The 18,879-nt window shown below is 42.1% G+C and overlaps 1 protein-coding gene across 4 annotated transcripts in view; it reads left to right on the top strand.

Moving 5' to 3' along the window:
* The first annotated feature begins 2,436 nt into the window (after nucleotides 1-2,436).
* The window catches only part of clip3 (CAP-GLY domain containing linker protein 3), a 30,645-nt gene continuing 14,202 nt past the window's right edge, over nucleotides 2,437-18,879 (top strand). For all 4 annotated transcript variants that reach the window (XM_048264925.1, XM_048264924.1, XM_048264923.1 and 1 more), the window contains exons 1-5: nucleotides 2,437-2,579; nucleotides 6,927-7,078; nucleotides 8,660-8,799; nucleotides 14,205-14,298; nucleotides 18,351-18,512. In XM_048264925.1, the coding sequence (XP_048120882.1) occupies nucleotides 6,949-7,078; nucleotides 8,660-8,799; nucleotides 14,205-14,298; nucleotides 18,351-18,512 (526 nt within the window). In that variant the 5' untranslated portion in view covers nucleotides 2,437-2,579; nucleotides 6,927-6,948. The remainder of the gene's footprint in view (nucleotides 2,580-6,926; nucleotides 7,079-8,659; nucleotides 8,800-14,204; nucleotides 14,299-18,350; nucleotides 18,513-18,879) is intronic.

Raw genomic sequence — 18,879 nt, 5'->3', positions numbered from 1 at the left:
AATTACATACTCTGTGATTAATTAATCTAAACTAATCGCATAATTTTTGCTGTGAAACTATTTTAAATATTTAAATTCAAATGAATAATTGAATAATCAGCATTAGTGACATTAAAGTTCAAAAACTCTTTTATTATTATTTTCACTGTTCAAATAAAGGCCATAATAATCTATGATATGACCTAATATGCTGAGGAAATAAATTCAAGTGCTTTGGGAAGAAGTTTTTTTGTTCACATCCAAGGCATTTCAGGCCACAGATATAACAGGGGACACAATGAAAATAAATTAACACTCCCCTCAATGTCAACACTTGCAGACATTGCAAAGGACTTTATTTTCAACACTTTATTTTTATCAACACCATCAGGCCGTTTTTTAAAATTAAATGTTCCAATCAATGATCTAGGCAGCACGTTTTCTTCTCTCCTTCATTTTACAGTCTAATGTTTACTAAATTTTTACTTTAATCAGTTATTTTTTCTCAAATCAATTAATCGAAATTAATCAGTTATTTTGACAGCCCTAAATAATATATATCAAACAATTATTTTCTGTAATAGTGCCCAAATTGTTTAGCAGCGCCCCTGCCTGCTAAACTAGCAAAACTCTTGCGAAAACACACCTTATGATGGTAATTCAGCTGGTTTTACTTGTCGTACCAAGCTGGTCATTTTAGATGGTGTTGCTGGTCTACATTGCTGGTTTAATTGGTCATGCTATCTTATGTTGGTCATTCTAGCAAACCAGCGTGACCATCTTACCCATTACACCAACAGTGTCAAGCTTGGCAGGCTAGTCACCAGCATGGCCATCTTACACATGGCATGTCCACCTGCTGGCCCAACCAGCTACATCAGCAAAGACCAGCTAAAACCAGCTAGCTGTTTTTTTCAGCATGGACCTTACAAATTGTAGCTGGGTTAAATTTTTGCTTTTGACTCCGAATCCCTTTCCCATTCAATCACCAACGGAAGCAGAGCGCATACACGCTACTCGCACGCATAGACGGTATAAGAAAAGCTTCGTCTGGTGTAGCCAATGGAAGCATATCTTTGCAAAAGTTCTGTGGCTATTCCGTGTTCACCCCAAACAGTTCGTGCACGATTGTTCAAGGACTGAAAAACAATTGCTTTAGCTCACGGGCTCTTTCGCCTCCGTAGCCTAATGGTGTAGTAATCGCGCTGAAAATCTGTGCATTACTTGGCGAAAAACAAAACTTTTTCTGTCTTAATCATGGAGAAATTTCCGATATGCAATAACTATAAAAGGCATCTTCAGAGGGTAGGCTAATGTTGGTGATTGCTATTGAAATGTTACAACCGAATTGTCCACTGAAATCAGAACTTAAACAGCCTCTTAATTCTTTATGGTGGATAATGCTAAAAAGTGTAACCTAAATTATTAATTGCATAAAAATATAGCTTTCTTCGTTTTTAATCAAATAAGATTCCCCATGGAAACTTTGAAATGAACAAACTGAACAAAAAAATTAGTAGTGTTGCATATAGATTTTGAAGTATTGAAGAATCCGATGAAAATACAGTTAGGCTTATAGGCCTACATTATATTGATAATTTAAATGTAAAAAAACACATAGGCCTATTATTTAGGAGGATTACCCTCGAAAAAAGGGGTGAGGGTCTGTTTGTTTCAAATGAGTAGCCCTCCATATGAGTTCGGGTCCTTCAGGTAGCCCTCATTCCCAAAAAGGTTGGAGACCCTGCTGTAGGCAATAGGCTAAATGCATCAATACAATTAAATGTTTTCATCTGAAGTGAAGTAAAACCGCGCCTCTCTGTATCTCATTTGAGTGGGCATTCTTACTCTCCTGGGGGCCTACCACCCTCCAGTGGTCAACCACGGTAGTTCAGACAGCATTGTCAATCTGGCATGGAGAGGTTTTTATGTGGAGTCAAGTGGTGATGCAAATCACAGGACCCATAATCAATGTGGGATGCACCGGCAGGCTGAATGAGGAGGGAAATCTTTTCAAGAGTGGCGAGGTTGTAATGTGTTTGCAAACCATCAATTCATCAAACACAAGAAATACAGAAGAACTGGTATTCCGTTTTTGGGAACTGATATCCAAATTGGTCAGGTTATACATTTCATGATAGTCTACATAGGCCTAGACTAATACAGAGCTAGATGGGCCACCGTACAGTAGTGACTGTAATACTGTCTATGATTATAATAAAATGACAGGATAGATAGATAGATAGATAGATAGATAGATAGATAGATAGATGGATGGATAGATAGATAGATAGATAGATAGATGGATGTTACATAAAACTTTATTTCCTTATTCTTCTTATTCAGATTCGTGCAGCCATATAAGGGGCGTTGAGCATCATCAAGCTTGGTTGGTTTTGCGACGCCGTGAATGGATGCGCCGAATGGTCCATGGGTGAGTCAGAGCTGTGACGCAGCCAGCAGACGAGGAGAAGGACACAAGCCTCATCTTGCCATCAGCATCCATTCAGCCCCGCATCGCCTCTAAATTGCGTCGCGCTACAGAACAAATCTACTGCAAAACAAGAGACAAATTCAGAAACCCCGAGGCTTGATTTCAGGTAAGAATGAAGCAGAGTGTCTGGATGGAGAATGCCCATGATTTTACTAAGCATGACCGTTTATATGCGAGCCCCACGTTTTAACAGAGAGACTGTGCCTCCGATGTTTGCATTGGGAATCCATGTTTTCTGGTTGATGGGCTGAAGAGAAAGGAAGGGTCGTGGATGCTGAGAATTGCGTTTGCTTGAGGATAAGCATGCACTTTATTTTACTTACCCTGAAGGTTATGGTTCAAGGTTAAATAATGAAATAGTCAGTTTTGATAAAAAAATATATCTCTTTGTTGATTTGGTTGTTATTTAGTAGTAAAGCTGGTATAAAGACTGTTTACAATGGGGCGCCAATCGTAATTCCGCACACGCCTTCCTCTTTTCATGTAGATCGACTATAACAACAAAACATGGTTGTGTAGATAATTCAAAGGCAAAAAAAAACGTCAGAATGATGGTTTTAAAAATCAGAAAACCAGGAGGAGCAGCATAGGTCGAATCCATGTGTACGTTTGATGTAGTATGGTATTTATATGAGGGACATCAGGCCGTTCTAAAGCAGCCGTCATGACTGACGTTGAGGGGACGTTTTAAATGTGGCCTAATCTTTTTTGTTGTTATGTTACTCTGTTTCTATGATTTATTAATACAATAGGTTGTGGCGATTTGGGCTTTGAGGACACATGACTGACAATGGAGAGTATTGCAATAACAGTCCAACTGATTTCTGCATTTTTGCTCTAATTGTGAGATGATACAGTTAGGAATTGCCATGAGTAGTGGCAGCAGCAGTCTACTACGCAGCAGTTTACTACGCATGCATGCCCATACACCCACCCCAACCACCCACCACCACCACCACCATGACACACACGCACACACACACACACACACACACACAGATTTATTTATCAGTTATAATAATCATTTCTACAGTAGAACCGAGATTCAAAACATGTATTACCATTGTGCTCTGGCCATAGGTGCTGGCTAGATAGGCTACGTCTTGTAGGCCCAGATGAGATTGTAGCCTACAGAATATCTTTCCTTGGATGTAATGTCAGAATGCTGGGAAACCTTAAGCTACTGGGTTGATTAACCTTATTAATTCCCTATCCCCCAGGTAATAAATAATCAATCACCTATTGCTGAAGTTGTTGGTCTTCTGCTAATGCAGAAGTGGTTGGTCTTTGTAGTTTGTAGTGCAATTCAGATCTTAAACTGTCTGCGTTGGCTCTGAGAGCAGTAGGCCTCTCTCTGCTGCGGTGCGGAGTAGAGACAGCAGGCTTCAGTGCTGTTTTAGGACTGAGAGAGTGGTCGTGTCTGGGGGGGTGGAGGGGGAGTGTATCGCTTCAGTGCTGTTTTAGGACTGAGAGAGTGGTCGTGTCTGGGGGGTGGAGGGGGAGTGTATCGCTTCAGTGCTGTTTTAGGACTGAGAGAGTGGTCGTGTCTGGGGGTGGAGGGGGTGTATCAGGCTCATGGCAGTCTTACAGAGCTAGAGGGCCAGAGGACAGTGTCTCCAGTCCACATCCCACCTCCACCACCACCACCCTCATCCTTTCTGTGGTGCGTCAACACATTTGAGTTTCTCTCAGTGCTGGGGTGATGCAACTGTATGAAATGTTAAGATCTAGGCACATGCCACCACACACCAACTATGTCAGAGAATTGTATCCAAAGTCTACTCTGTACCACAAAATGTTGTCCATTATAGACATTTTTTAAATGTATGTGTGCTCCTTTGTTCTATTTTGCGAATACAACAGTCCTTTTCACACACCACCATAGTCCTTGTTTTAGAATTACTTTTGCATCTGATGTGGGCTTATAACACGATGGAAACTGAACCAGGCAGAGATAGTGTAGCAAATTGCCCTTAAAAGAACAGCTGTTATTGAAATTGACAATGAGCATTTCCTTCCTCACAGATTTTCGTCCACACCTTGTACAATTGGATAGAGGCAATGAGGGCCTCCTCCCTTGTCTAATCATTCAGGAAGTAATGTAATTGCACCACACTTCCTCCAGTGCAGGGATAGCCATTAACATGCTTGACTAGCCTAGCTTGGTCCTTATACAGTATTAAACATGCACATCAGCTAAATTGCAATGCATACAGTAGATCGGACACTGCAACCTGGGCACGTAGCTCAGTGTCACATTGACCCACTTAAAACCAAGTTTGCACTTGCAATTTGGTGCATCAGTTTGTCAGAGTGTCACTTTGACCACTCTGTAGATTTAATCCCACATGGATATATCGACCTGCTTCAGTAATTTTGCTAACATAGGTCCATTTTGACCAATTGTTATAGATTTCAGTTGCACAACACAATATGTCCACATATTGTGGTATTGGTTTGGGACTTTCACAAAGCCTCTCAATGTCACATGCTGTTGTATTATTATTATTTTTAGTTTATTATACATTTTAGTTCATTTTGATCAGCTGTTATACATTTAAAACCAGACCTCTATTCTGAGCTGCTACTGCACATATTATACTACTGGTCCAGTTTCGATTATAACTGGATGCACATCAAGTGACTAAGTGGTGGACTACATAGAGTGTAAAGAGGGCCCTTTGAGAATAACTATTCCTTCCTTGTTTGTCCACCAACCTCTCACAAACCTTACAACAAACCAAAAACTTATGTAGATCTGTAGTTCAACAAAACTGTCATACTTCAAAGCCATAGTTTTTCCAACAGTGACCTCAGCTCCAGTAGTATACTCAGATTGTTTGAGCAAGGCTGAATCCTTCACAAACGAGAACACATTTTTAATGGAGGATTGCCTTGTATAATGAGAAAGAAAGCCAGGCTCTGCCAGTGCCTCAAGAGGTTTCTGGAAGCCCATCTGATTTGAGAAGTGTAGGCTTTGTGACGTGCTCATTGTCGTAGGCAAGACTGAGCCCGAGCTGATACCCATTAGCGCTTTCAGGAAGAGAATTGATGTTAGCATTAGCGAGGGCCAAGATGCCCTCCCCCCGCTTAGCTTTGAGCTGGCTGGTCTCTCCTCTGACAGTGAGTGCACTAATCGGTGTCCTGTCCACTCTCTCCACTCTCTGACCACTAGGAAGAGCTCTGTTTTTGTTCTCTTTATTTATTTATTTATTTATTTTCAAAAAGATATTTTCGTTTTTGTTTACCCAGACACAGGGAGGGGCACCTGCACGACACAGACGTGCCAGAGCCTCAGGGTGTCATGGGAACGCTTGAGTCACTGGCGTCGGTCGTACGCACATACAGTACGCCCACTGTGATGTTGGCAAAGGGCACTCGGAGAAGGAGAGAGAGAGAGAGAGAGAGAGACATCTTTCTTTTGATCTCTGGGCACGGATGCAACTTACATAAGACATGAGTATGTGCATGGCCGATGGACATGCACAACGTTTCACAGCGGACACACCTGTGTGTGTGAATTCTCAGTTCACAGTTGTGATGCACGAGTGCGTGACCAAACATGCTTATACTAATTTACTCATGCAGCGGCCACACATGTACATAAGTCATTATGTTATAACACTGCAAGCCTGTGAAACTAACAGATGGGACCTTAAATGTCTCCTAAGCTGTGCAAAATGAACACTTCGTTATGTAATAAGTACCAACAATCTGAAATATTGTTTAAAAATAGTGATAATTAACTAAATAAATCTGGGATTGTCAAGGAGCTGTTGCATGATGATCTTAAGTCAGAGTAAATACAATATAGCTGGATACGTTTCATGGCTGACAGCAAGTATGTCCATACTAGCTCATTCCCTAATGAGTGCTTTGGCAACCCCTGTTAGCAGTTGATCATACAGCTGATTTCCTTTTGTGGCGACAGCATTTGGTTTGCTCATCTGGGGTGTGTTTCCCAAAACTGCTAACCTGTTAGCAGCTTAGTTGGTTGTCAATGGGAAATTGCATTGCAACAAACAAAGTTGCTATGGTTTTGGGAAACACACCCCTGTGGTCAGGTAGGAAATAGTATCCCACAAAGCTCCCAGTTAGGTTTCACAGAGGCAACAAAGTGTCACAGCGGATACGGCATACTGGTCATCAGAACACTGGAACCAGGGGAACCAAGTGCACCATGACTTGAATAGAAACATTCTGGCATGTTGTACTTTTGTGGACACTATCCAGCTCCCATTTAACTTTAGAGTATAGTCCCCACTCTCTGAATGATTAAATGTCTTTTTACTCAAGGCAAGTAAAATGAGGTGGTTGCACTATTCATGTCCCCAGGTGGTATACATATTATACACATTTTTGACTAAAACAACATCTGGCAGATGGTAAACATGCATGCTGCCGTGCAGTGGGAAGAGAGTGACGGGCGTCCGACGGCCATCTTGTGTTGCAGGCCCACCCATCCGCAGAGCAGCATGACTAAAGAGGAGAGCGGCGAGGTGGACGAGGCCCAGCCGGCCTCCGAGTTCACCAGCCCCGTCCACGAGCCCCGCAGAAGGCCCATGGTGCACCCCTCCGCACAGGCCCCCCTCCCCAAAGACTACGGTACGTCCTCAGAGAACTCACTGCTTCCCTCGTTTCTCTCTCTCTCTCTCTCTTTCTCTTTCCCTCTCCCTCTCTCTCATTTGTTTATCTCTCTTTCTCTCCTCTGTCTTTTCCCTCTCCATGTTATTCTTGTTTAACTCTTTCTCTCCCCCTCTTCCTCTTTCTCACTGTTTATCTCTCTCTTTCTCTCCTGTCTTCTTTCTCTGTTATTCTCTCCCTCTTCCTCTTTCTCACTGTTTATCTCTCTCTTTCTCTCCTGTCTTCTTTCTCTGTTATTCTCTCCCTCTTCCTCTTTCTCACTGTTTAGCTCTCTCTTTCTCTCCTCTGTCTTCTCTCTCTCTCTCTGTTCCTCTCATCTGTATCTCATCTTTTTTCTCGTTCTCTCATTAACTCTCATCTTTATGTCTGTCTGCCTGTCCATCTCTCCTTTCTTGTCCTTCTCTTATCCCCCTCTCTCTCTCTCCATCTAAGCCTCTCACTGTTCTGTCCATCTGCCTTTCCCTTCTCTCTTTCTCTCTCTCTCTGCCATCGCTCTCCTTTTCTCTCCCTCTCTCTGTTTTTCTCCACTCCAGTCATCCTCTCCCATGGAGGTTGCTGTGGCTTAGAGCACAGAGTGGCCCTTGGTGATCTCTGGCTAGTGCCATACAGTCATAGCAATGGAGCACAAATGAGTCTCTGAAATGGAGAAGTTGGTCCCATATTGAGTTATGCTACTGATGAGAACAGTAGTACAAACAATGACAACAGTTGGGGAATAGAATCACTGTCTGTTCAGTCCCATAGTAGACCGCAGGGACAGAAACAAAACCATAATATCAACAATATGTCTTCATGTATATATACATTATGTACATATCTATCTATAAATTACAGAAACGTCTGTCTGTCTGTCTGTCTGTTATTCGCATTCGTCCAATTGATTTCAAACTTGCCAGGTGTCTTGCTACATGCACGAGTAAGTGCAGATCCAAGTTTGTTGTTGTTTGGATAATAAATGCAAAATATATTGCCTACAGTGCTGTGTGAGAGAGGGAGTGGCTACAGTAGAGGAGCAAAAGCCAATGTGTGCTTCTTTTACCGATATATAAAGCAAACGTTTTCCTACGTTTGCGAATTTTAACGCACCTCAGCTGTTAGGCACCTCACCTGTCATTTTTTATCTGTAAACGTCACATGCAGGCTATTCTGCTTACAGCACATTATTATAATATTATAATATAATACCCTAATATTTAATATTCATTATTGAATGCTTAGCTGGAATGCTTATTTCCCCTATCATTCTATTTGTAAAGCAGGCATACCTGCGGGCATGTAATTGGGCTACGGGTTTTCTACAGGAATAGCATGTTTGAATGGGCACTGCACTAGTATGTATAAATTATATAATTTATCACATAATGTTAATTGTCCTATTAGTAAAACGATCTAGAGGTCATTTGTGTGTTGTGAAGTGTTGAAGTTGAAGTGTTCAATAAAGCCCCATTTCTCCAAATGTTCCTCTTCAGACATTATTATGTTTTTCATGGCAGAGATGAACACGTGTTCTGTCATACTCACTCCATTCATGCTCTGCCGCAGCATTCACGTTCTTTGACCCGAATGACCCGGCCTGCCTGGAGATTCTGACGGACCCGCGCACTACCATCCCAGAGCTGTTTGCCATCATCCGCCAGTGGGTTCCACAGGTGCAACACAAGATCGACATCATCGGAAACGAGGTACTTATGCACAGAAGTTTCTAGAACAATCTCAAGCACAACACACTCAGGCCCTCAGGAGATGCCGTTCAGACCATCCTCGTGGCGAAAATGCTAAAACAACAGACCATGTGAATCATGAGATCTTTTCATTTTTCCTTTACTTTGTAAGAATAGTTTCCTCCTCTCCCACACGGGCGCACACATATTCATTGCAGTAAATATTTGTGCAGATGTGTTCTCCGAAATGCAAATAGCATGGGTCACTTCTTCCTCTCTCTCTCCTTCCCTGTCTCTCTCTAGGCTGAGAGTTTCTAAATTCTCAGCTGTTTGTTAGAATAAACTGTTTAGCAGGCGAGGAGTGCTGGAGAGAGAGAGAGAGAGAGAGAGAGAGAGAGAGAGAGAGTTATCGATCTGCACTAGGGGAGAAAGCTTGTAAGAGCAGCTCAAAGAGTGGAGGAGTCAGGTTGCCTCGTCCCCAGAGGGACTGCGGTCGATATTGGGGCCGTCGTCGTCACGATGTTTGCCTCCTCTGGCCAACCACGGCGCACACCAGTGTTTTCTTGACCGGTCAGCGGTCGTCAGAGCTGTTTATTTCTGTCCTCTGCTGTTCCAACGGGAGCAAAGAGAAAGAGAGAGAAAAAAAACACACATAAGTTTCAAGAACGAGAGAGGACACCAGGAAAGGTATCCAAGATGGCTGCCAACCTGAGAACTGATCTGGACCATAGGACCAGATGTGTCCCAGAATCGACCTGTTCTCATGGGAACCGGATCACAAAGCTCTGCTGTAGTTGAATGTACGGCAGTATGCTGCCACAGAGTTTGTGGAGCTGCGATGAGATGATTAGAGATAGGAAGTAGGGTTGTTGTATGTTCATTTATTAATTTATTATATTTATGGAGGTAGTGTGGGAAGCTGTTGAACTGGAAAGAGGAGTATTACTTTATACCGTATTTTCCGGACTATAAGTCGCACTTTTTTTCATAGTTTGGCTGGTCCTGCGACTCAGGTGCAACATATATATATATTTATATATATGTTTTTTTCCTCTTCATGACACATTTTTTGACTGGTGCGACTTATACTCCGGTGCGACTTATTGTCCGGAAAATACGGTATGTTGTGTGGTTGTAGATGTTTCACTTTATATTGTGGGCTAGTAACATCATAGGGTGGTTTGATGTAAGCTTTTAACAATGTGTTATGTTATGTAGTTTACTGTGTTGAATTTTGCATAGAGGATTGTTATTGTTTTTCTGCAGTTAAGGTTTCATCTCAGCTGCTTGCTACTTGTTGGTGAAGGCCAATTAGAGCAGCTCGTTTGGAGTTTTTATGAGCTCAAATGACCACAAATTGGACCACAGGATTGTAAAGATTTATTGATGTCGATTGACCACACCACACACTCCCACAAGTTTAGAGATTTATTGACAGTCACAGAGTAAGTGACTTGGTGGAGTATATAGTGTGTACTTTAGGTCAATGATTCAGCCTGACCTCGTAGAGATACAGGGAAGAGGTGGAGGGAATGCGGAGACGGTGGACTGTTGGTGTTGGTGTCAGATACAGGTAAATACATAAACATATTGGTAAACAATGTAGTAAATACAGTATACATATTGGTAAATAATATATCACTCCCTACAGGAAATACAAGACACTGTGGATCTTGACTTTATTCTTCTTATTGCACCTACTTCATTGTCATCAAATCCAGCGTCAAACATGATATGTAGGATAAGCACATATTCATATCTCACATGTTGTAGAGGCCAGTGTATACTGTAAATGTCATGAAAGAACCTAAAGATGTATGTAAATAAACAGACCTTGCTGGGTGCACATTTAATGAAGAGGAAGTGAGTTCACTTAGAGATTATAAATTCTCCAGAATGGGAAATGTAAGATCACTTTAAACCTATAAACTGACTATGAACTTCTCATGTGTCACTTGTCTTCCAGGCAATGATTTACCAGTGTCTTTTTATTCAAAGATGTATTGTGTTTTAGGACAAAGGGATGCCGTGACCAGACATACCATACTGCTTGCCTCATTTCCCTAATAATACAACACCATTGGGTTCTTATGTTAGGAGGTTTAGCACTTACTGTACTCTTAGTTAACATACCCAGGTTTGTCACTAAACCATGTACTTGGAATACCCCCTGAACTTCATAGCTAACATGGAAGGAGCAGAATTTAACACAACATAATGTGTGACTCAGGCCTGAGGGGTATGACGATGGCAGTGAATTGACAGTGTTGAATCATAAATATCTCTGTGATTTGTTGAGTTTGTCCATTTTGCCTCCAAGCTTATTTCCAATAGCATGTGCATGTGTTCCCTCTCCCTGTGAGTGATGGACCCATGTTACTTCATCTTCACCATGTTAGTTCATCTTCACCATGTTAGTTCATCTCCACCATGTTAGTTCATCTCCACCATGTTAGTTCATCTTCACCATGTTAGTTCATCTCCACCATGTTAGTTCATCTCCACCATGTTAGTTCATTTCCACCCTGTTAGTTCATCTCCACCATGTTAGTTCATTTCCACCCTGTTAGTTCATCTCCACCATGTTAGTTCATCTCTACCATGTTAGTTCATTTCCACCCTGTTAGTTCATCTCCACCATGTTAGTTCATCTCCACCATGTTAGTTCAACCTCACCATGTAAAGTTCATCTTCACCATCTTAATTCATCTCCACCATGTTAGTTCATCTCCACCCTGTTAGTTCATGTCCACCCTATTAGTTCATGTCCACCCTGTTACCTCATCTTCATCCTGTTAGTTCATCTCTACCCTGTGAGGAAGAGAACAATCATCAGACTCATAATTCAATTGGCTCCACTCTTTCATGACAACTCTGGAATGTATTATTGCATTCTCACAAACACACACACACACACACACACACACACACACACACACACACACACACACACACACACACACATATAAACATCTTTCTGGAGTGTGTTACCAATGATCTGGATGTTGGCTGCTGTTCTTGGGCATCCCTAGAGGCCCCGGTGCAGTCTGGGATTGATGGTGGCGATAATAAGCTCCCTCCATTAGGCAGGCTGCACGCCTCTCTGACACAGCGAGTAAATCACCGCTGCCTGTCCGTCTCAGCCGTGAGGGGAAGCAGCCTCTTACACTGCCGTTGGACACTGCTGCCCATCACAACGACTATATCGGCCCTGCACCCATGCCACTCATCACTGCCCAGCAACATCGGGCAGGAAGTCAAGGCAGCTATAGAGGGGCTGCTAGTATTGTTTTTGGATGCAGTTAGAGTGTTTAGGGGTGGATAGACAGAATTGAATATTACAGTTTGCTTTGGTCGAAGAATGTAGTTCATCTATTCTCGTTGGAAGATATTCCTATTAAGCACAAAAGTTTTATCTTTGTCAGGTGGAAGATTAAGAGTAATGAAGAGTCTACCGAGCACAAACAGATTATCTCTGTGCTTAAGTGCTATTTTGTATGCTTAACCCCAACAGAAATGTCAGTTAAAGTGAACTGACTGGTAGAAAATGATTTGCACCAAACTGAAACAATGTTCATGGCCCCTACACAAAAAAGTTTTGTCACACTGACCCAGTTAGGTCATCTTGTTTCTTTGACTAAATGAAGTTAAACTTCAAACTACATGTTGGCATAACTGAACTCAAGTCAAACGAACATGACTTGAGAGGATTAAATATTCTGAAACTACCCTTTACAGGTGTGTGCCTTGAATATAGACAAAGAGAAAATGATGTGAACTGTTCTGAAGCTGCAGTCTTCAGTCAGTGAGTGTCACTTCAGCAGCAGGCGTCAGCAGAAAAATGTACGGTCTGTTCTGTTCACCCCCACACACACACACACACACACACACACACACACACACACACACACACCCACACACACACACACACACACACACACACACCCCCACACACACACACACCCACACACACACACACACCCACACACACACACACACCCACACACACACACCCACACACACACACACACACACACACACACACACACACACACCCACACACACACACACACACACACACACACACACACACACACACACACACACACACACACACACAGGTGACAGAGGAGAAGACACATGCTGAGGCAGTGACCTGGTTTCTGTTTGCCCTCCTTTCAGCTGTGGTCACGATCAGGGTTCTTTTTTTCAAGTGCCATCTTAAAAGACTTGCAGGTGGTGGTGGGGACTTGCATTGGTCATATGGACATCAACCACTGTTTGATTGTTTGTTTGTTTGTTTGTTTTTAACTGGAATTCTTGCTGTACCAAACAATTAGCACAAACATTGTTGCATGGCAGCAAAAACTATCTTGTCAGTGGTTAAGCCTGGAATCTCTTCATATACTTACAGTAGGCCTATATTTCATCTTTTTAGTGTGTCCAAATCAAATTTCTTTGTGTTGCAACATATCAATAATATCATGTTGGTGTCTGACATTACATGTGTGTTGCCACTGTGGTTGGTGACATTGCATCTCTTATCTCTCATGCAGAGAGAGACAATACATATTGCATGAATAATTAGTGCCTGCTCACTGAACTGTACCGGTAATACTTCTAAGAAAAACTTGAAACAGTTCATCTTGAAACAGGCTTGTTTTTGACACTGCTTGAGTTATTAGCAGTAAACAGCAGCTTGTTTTTTTTTGCACTCTCACAAAATGGCCGCCACCACTCCTCAGGGTTGAAGGAGAGGGCCGACTCCTCATCAGCGATCGCTCCAGTGTCTCAGGCGTGATGACTCCTCGTCTCTTAGTCATGACAGGCTCTTCCTAATGCTGGCCTGCGTTGTGAGCTGCCATCTGTGCCCTCGAGCTGTGAGCACTGTGGAGCGCATATCGATATAGGAGACAGAGGGAAAGAGATGAAATGGATGAGTGTAGCCTCAGCAGGCCGCTAGCCGGACGAGTGGTCTGAGGGCATCATTTTTGGATATGCTAAGGAAGGCTCAGTGTTGTCCGATGGCAGGTGATGCTAAGGAAGGCTCAGTGTTGTCCGATGGCAGGTGATGCTAAGGAAGGGTCAATGTGTCCGATGGCAGGTGATGCTAAGGAAGGGTCAATGTGTCCGATGGCAGGTGATGCTAAGGAAGGGTCAATGTGTCTGATGGCAGGTGATGCTGTCTCTTTTTCTATCTCTTTCTCTCTCTGTCTTTTAAGCTCTCTGTCTCTGTCTTTCCAGGTCTCTGATGTTCTCTCTCACTCAAAACAAAACTCCCGCACTCACTAACTCACTGTCTCTTCACAACGTACTGTAACCTATATATGTATGCTGTGATTCTCAACGTACTGTAACCTATACATGTATGCTGTGATTCTCAACGTACTGTAACCTATAAATGTATGCTGTGATTCTCTTTTCAGATTTTGAAGCGTGGTTGTCATGTGAATGACCGTGATGGGCTGACGGACATGACTCTGCTGCACTACAGCTGCAAGGCTGGAGCCCATGGTGTTGGTGAGGCACTCTTTCATCACCTTTACCTTCACCTTCATTGGCTATGAGTGGACATTGTTCATGTGATAAAGGACTGTGATGACCACTTTGTCTGGCTTCTAGTTTTCAATATCACAGTAAGTACTCTTAGCCTCCCCTAAGAATGTATGACAAAGAAATTAAGAAAATATAGTATTAGCTGAAGTCAACAATTATGCCTTTTTACAGGCCAAAGAACGTTTTAAAGAACGTGTATAATCAGTTGAAGTAATACATGGATTTCCTAACCAAAGTGAAAGTTTGTTCACCTCCACATTTTACATTATGTTACCAGAAGCACCCTGCTGTTTAACTTATTTAGTGTCCCACACTACAGAGACCCTACTGTGAGCTTCAACTAGCTGGAGAATAAGCAGATAATGAGTGCATTTCCATTTTTGGGTCACCTATTTTAAGTCCTTACCTTGCCAAAATGAAAAAAGGTGCAGAATATCCCTCTATTAAAGTGAAGTTACAGGCCCCTAGGTGCTTTGCAAAGCCTCAACAGTTAACTCATCACTTTTTAACTCCAAAGTTGTGAAGGGCATTACTTCAGAACTTGTTTTGTACAACAATCGGACTTCATAATGTACTTAGAAACCTACTTTTGAATATTCTCTGGCCTTTTTTGCATTGATTGACTTCAGTTTAGTCCAGGGGTCTCAAACTCAAATGAGCTGGGGGCCAATTCTGCCAACGTCATCTGATTGGAGGGCCGGCTATTTCTGAAAATGCAATGTTCTTTTTTTTCAAATACCACACAAAACTGCAAACAGAAAGTGCAAGTGTTTTATCTAGTTTTAGACACCTGTACTAGCAACCTTAGCTTATAAATAAAATAATGATAAAATAAATATTAATACAAATTATAAAATAAATGAAAACATAAAAACAGGTATGTGTGTGTGTTTCACACCCAATAAAAATATTTCCTCTCATAACTTTTTAAACCTGGCAAACTAGGCATCAGGGTTAAGAAAGCAACACCATTGGTTTTTATATCAACATTTCAAAAGGCCATGGCTTGAAAGTGGTCAGAGATAAAGTCCTACTGTAAATGTAAAAAAATTTTAGTAAAACAAAAGTTTATGAAGGGGGTAAATTTACCCATCTAATTTGTCACTGGATGGCAAGCACCTCAAATTATGCACCTTTCAGTAAACTGGATGAACATATTTAAGCAGGTTTACTTTCCTTTTTTCATATTACCCACATACCAAATTAACAGGAAAACACCTAAGATGTATACCAACACCTAAGATGTTGTGGTTTAGTAATAGATTACTACAATATAGGCCCTACAATAAAGTATTCTGGTCAAACAGTTCCTATCGGCGGGTAATCTGCAGTACCCAGAATTTACGCATCATATTGCGGGTGACTTTGTAGTTCTTTAGAGCCCTATTTCTACTAGCCCTGCTGTCTGTACCACATTCATTACGGACACTATCATCCGCGATTACCACTGCAACCTCCAAGCTATGTTGGGCAGAGGGTCGAAACAAGCATGGTATGCTTAGTGGACACCGTTGTATACATGCACCTCCATTCACAGACGCTAGCGTGACTATCACTGTCATAGGCGATCGATCATAATCTGCAAAAGGATATTCTCCTTCAGAATTAGAATAGGTGAATAACATAGCTTACCTAAGACTTCATCACACGTGAACGTTTTTCAACATTTGGTGTAGGCCTATTTCTGCTTAATTTCTGCAACACTATGGCCTGCATCGCTTCCGCGTCATTACAAATGCACGTCTTTGTGTTTCTCGCGTGTAATACAAGTATTTCCTGAAAACTTTCTTGGCGATTTTGGGTTTGAATCAAGCTCTGGATATGTCTTGCACATAGTGGAGCAGAGTAGGCCTACAAATGAGATTTGTCACCGTACCTGGATCTATCGTCTATTTTTTAATCCAGTATGGATTGTTTGTCGCAATTAATAGCCTCAAGGGCGGGATTACATTATTATTTTGTCATACGTCGCGGGCCGGAATTGGGCAGGACGCGGGCCGGATTTGGCCTGCGGGCCGGGTGTTTGAGACCCCTGGTTTAGTCTCTTCTACCATGAAAGACCATTTCTGACCTTCTGACAATACACAAATGCTCTGATTTATCATAGTTGTTTCAATGTTTGTATTTACCGTACTATGTGTGTACATTGTAGGTATTTAAAGTATGTATAAATATTTACGTACAACTCAATTGGCTTTGAGAGCCAGTAGAAACAAACAAACTAGGAAACTAGCTGTGGTCTCATGAGGCTAATCTATAGGGCTCTGCTGCCTCTATGGCCTGGTGCCAGCTCGGCTATAGTTGGAACAGAAAGCTGATCCCTTTATAGGCAGCCAGGGCCAGGGCTTGGTTTCATAGAGCCTGTTAGGGCAAGCAGGGGGCTCGCAACTGAGGTTCAAGTTCTTATGCAGCTAAGTAGGGGGGAAATAAGAATGGAATGCCACGAAGTGGCTGGATTGAGTAGGTAGGGCAGTGGAGACACTAAGTGCACTGTGGAGATTGACAACGTTGAGAGATACTGATGTAGTGGACGAAAAAGTGAGGAGAGCTGATGCTCTCACACTAATGTGTTTTGTCAGTGTCTGTTTCTTCTACAGCGAAATTAAACTTTGTGCTGCACACGGGATAAGCATAGGATACAAGCTGAGAACTAGAGTAATACTGTATGATTTTTATAGTAGCTCTATAGTAGGGCAGAATACTTTTATGATATTCTGTATTATCTCTATAATATCCCTGCCCTCCATAGAGTTCCTATAGTACAGTCTGATACTTCATGTCAGAGCATGTCCCTATAAGATTCGATGGTTCTTTTTCATTAGGGGAGGAGTAGTAGTATTTCAAATACATGGTTTATTGACTAATTATAAGAGCCCAAAGAAACAAAGAAGAGGTTCTGGTTTGCCAGGAGAATTAAACCATAGAGCTCATCTATTAGATTTATCGGTCACACTTCACTTGGATAGACCGCCATCAGACGATCTACAGATGCTCAGATTATCATCAAACGATCTGTTGACACTTTGTTTAACTACACTTTATGGTTATGGCTAAGGTGATGTTCAGTAATTATTCAATAACAACGTCAGGTAAAGTGTTGCCGATATATCGCTGACTATGAGTTAACAGGGTTAGTCTAAAACTGGACTTAGTGGACTGATGAAGATATGTGTTAAGTTATTGAGTTATTGTAATCGCTGCCGAATGTTAGGAACAATCTTAACTGGCACATGCTCACTGGGTATGCTGAAGCCCAACATTTCTTAGAGAAAGGTTAAAGGCAACGGAATAATCTAGACTGGAGTGGGGCTTCAGCTAAAGCTGAATATTTCTTCAGTTAGAGTCAGCAAAAGTGGCCTTTGGGCTTTCTAAGAAATGGCACATGGAGGACACTTACTGGTTTGCCAGAAATATCCTTTCATTAGAGACGCCAGAAAATGCATTTGACTTATTGTAGGATCCACTGAAAAGAGGTGAAAGTGGTGGATTTGATTATGGGCTAAAGATAAGAGTCTGTTATTGTCATTTCAGTGGTAGGTCAGACAGGTAGGCCCAATCTTGACAGGTCCTCTTTGTTATTGTTAATGGTGAGCGCCTGAGAGATTAGCGAGAGAGAGAGCTGAAAAGGAGGAAGAAGATTTGAGGAGCAAAAGCCGTAGTCTTCAGTCCGTGACTGTTTCCTCTTCGGGAGTCAGCAGAAATGGCCTTTGCTGCCTGTCTTAGAAGTGACATGTAGCCTAGCGGACATACGCTGAGACTGCAACCTGGTTTCCGTCTGCTTTTGTGTTAGTGATGTTTGCTTTGCCAAATATAGTCAGTCAGGCATCATGGTGGGCAAGGTCCACAAACGGAGGATTCTATTTGTCTTTTATCAGACACACAAACACATGAGTTGATCTGTGATGTATGTGACTAGACATACAGATAAGTGAAGGAGTGTGTGTCTCTCTGTCTCTCTGTCTGTGTGTGTGTGTGTGTGTGTGTGTGTGTGTGTGTGTGTTTATATCTCTCCTCAGGCGACCCTGCCTCGGCCCAGCGTCTGGTGAACCAGCTGATCTCCCTGGGTGCGGACGTGAGCCTACGCAGCCGCTGGACAAACATGAACGCGCTTCACTACGCAGCTTACTTCGACGTGCCCGAGCTCATCAGAATACTGCTCAAGGCCTGCAAGCCCAGAGGTGCGCAAATCAGCTAATCCATGATCCCGCTATCTAGTCATCCATCCATCCATCCATCCATCCATCAATCTATCCATCAATCTATCAGTCTATTCATCTATCTATCTATCTGTTCATCTATCTATCTATCCATCCATCTATCCATCCATCTATCAATCGATCAATCTATCTATCTATCCATCTATCAATCAATCTATCTATTTATCTATCTATCAATCAGTCGATCAATCTACCTATCTATCTATCCATCTATCTATCCATCTATCAATCAATCAATCTATCTATCTATCAATCCACCCATCCATCTATCAATCAATCAATCTATCTATCTATCTATAAACACAATTCTCTTCACACAAATGAGAAG

This window comes from Alosa alosa, chromosome 15, assembly GCF_017589495.1.
Source record: "Alosa alosa isolate M-15738 ecotype Scorff River chromosome 15, AALO_Geno_1.1, whole genome shotgun sequence".
NCBI classification, from domain to species: domain Eukaryota; kingdom Metazoa; phylum Chordata; class Actinopteri; order Clupeiformes; family Clupeidae; genus Alosa; species Alosa alosa.
This window is presented reverse-complemented; position numbering and strand designations above follow the sequence as displayed.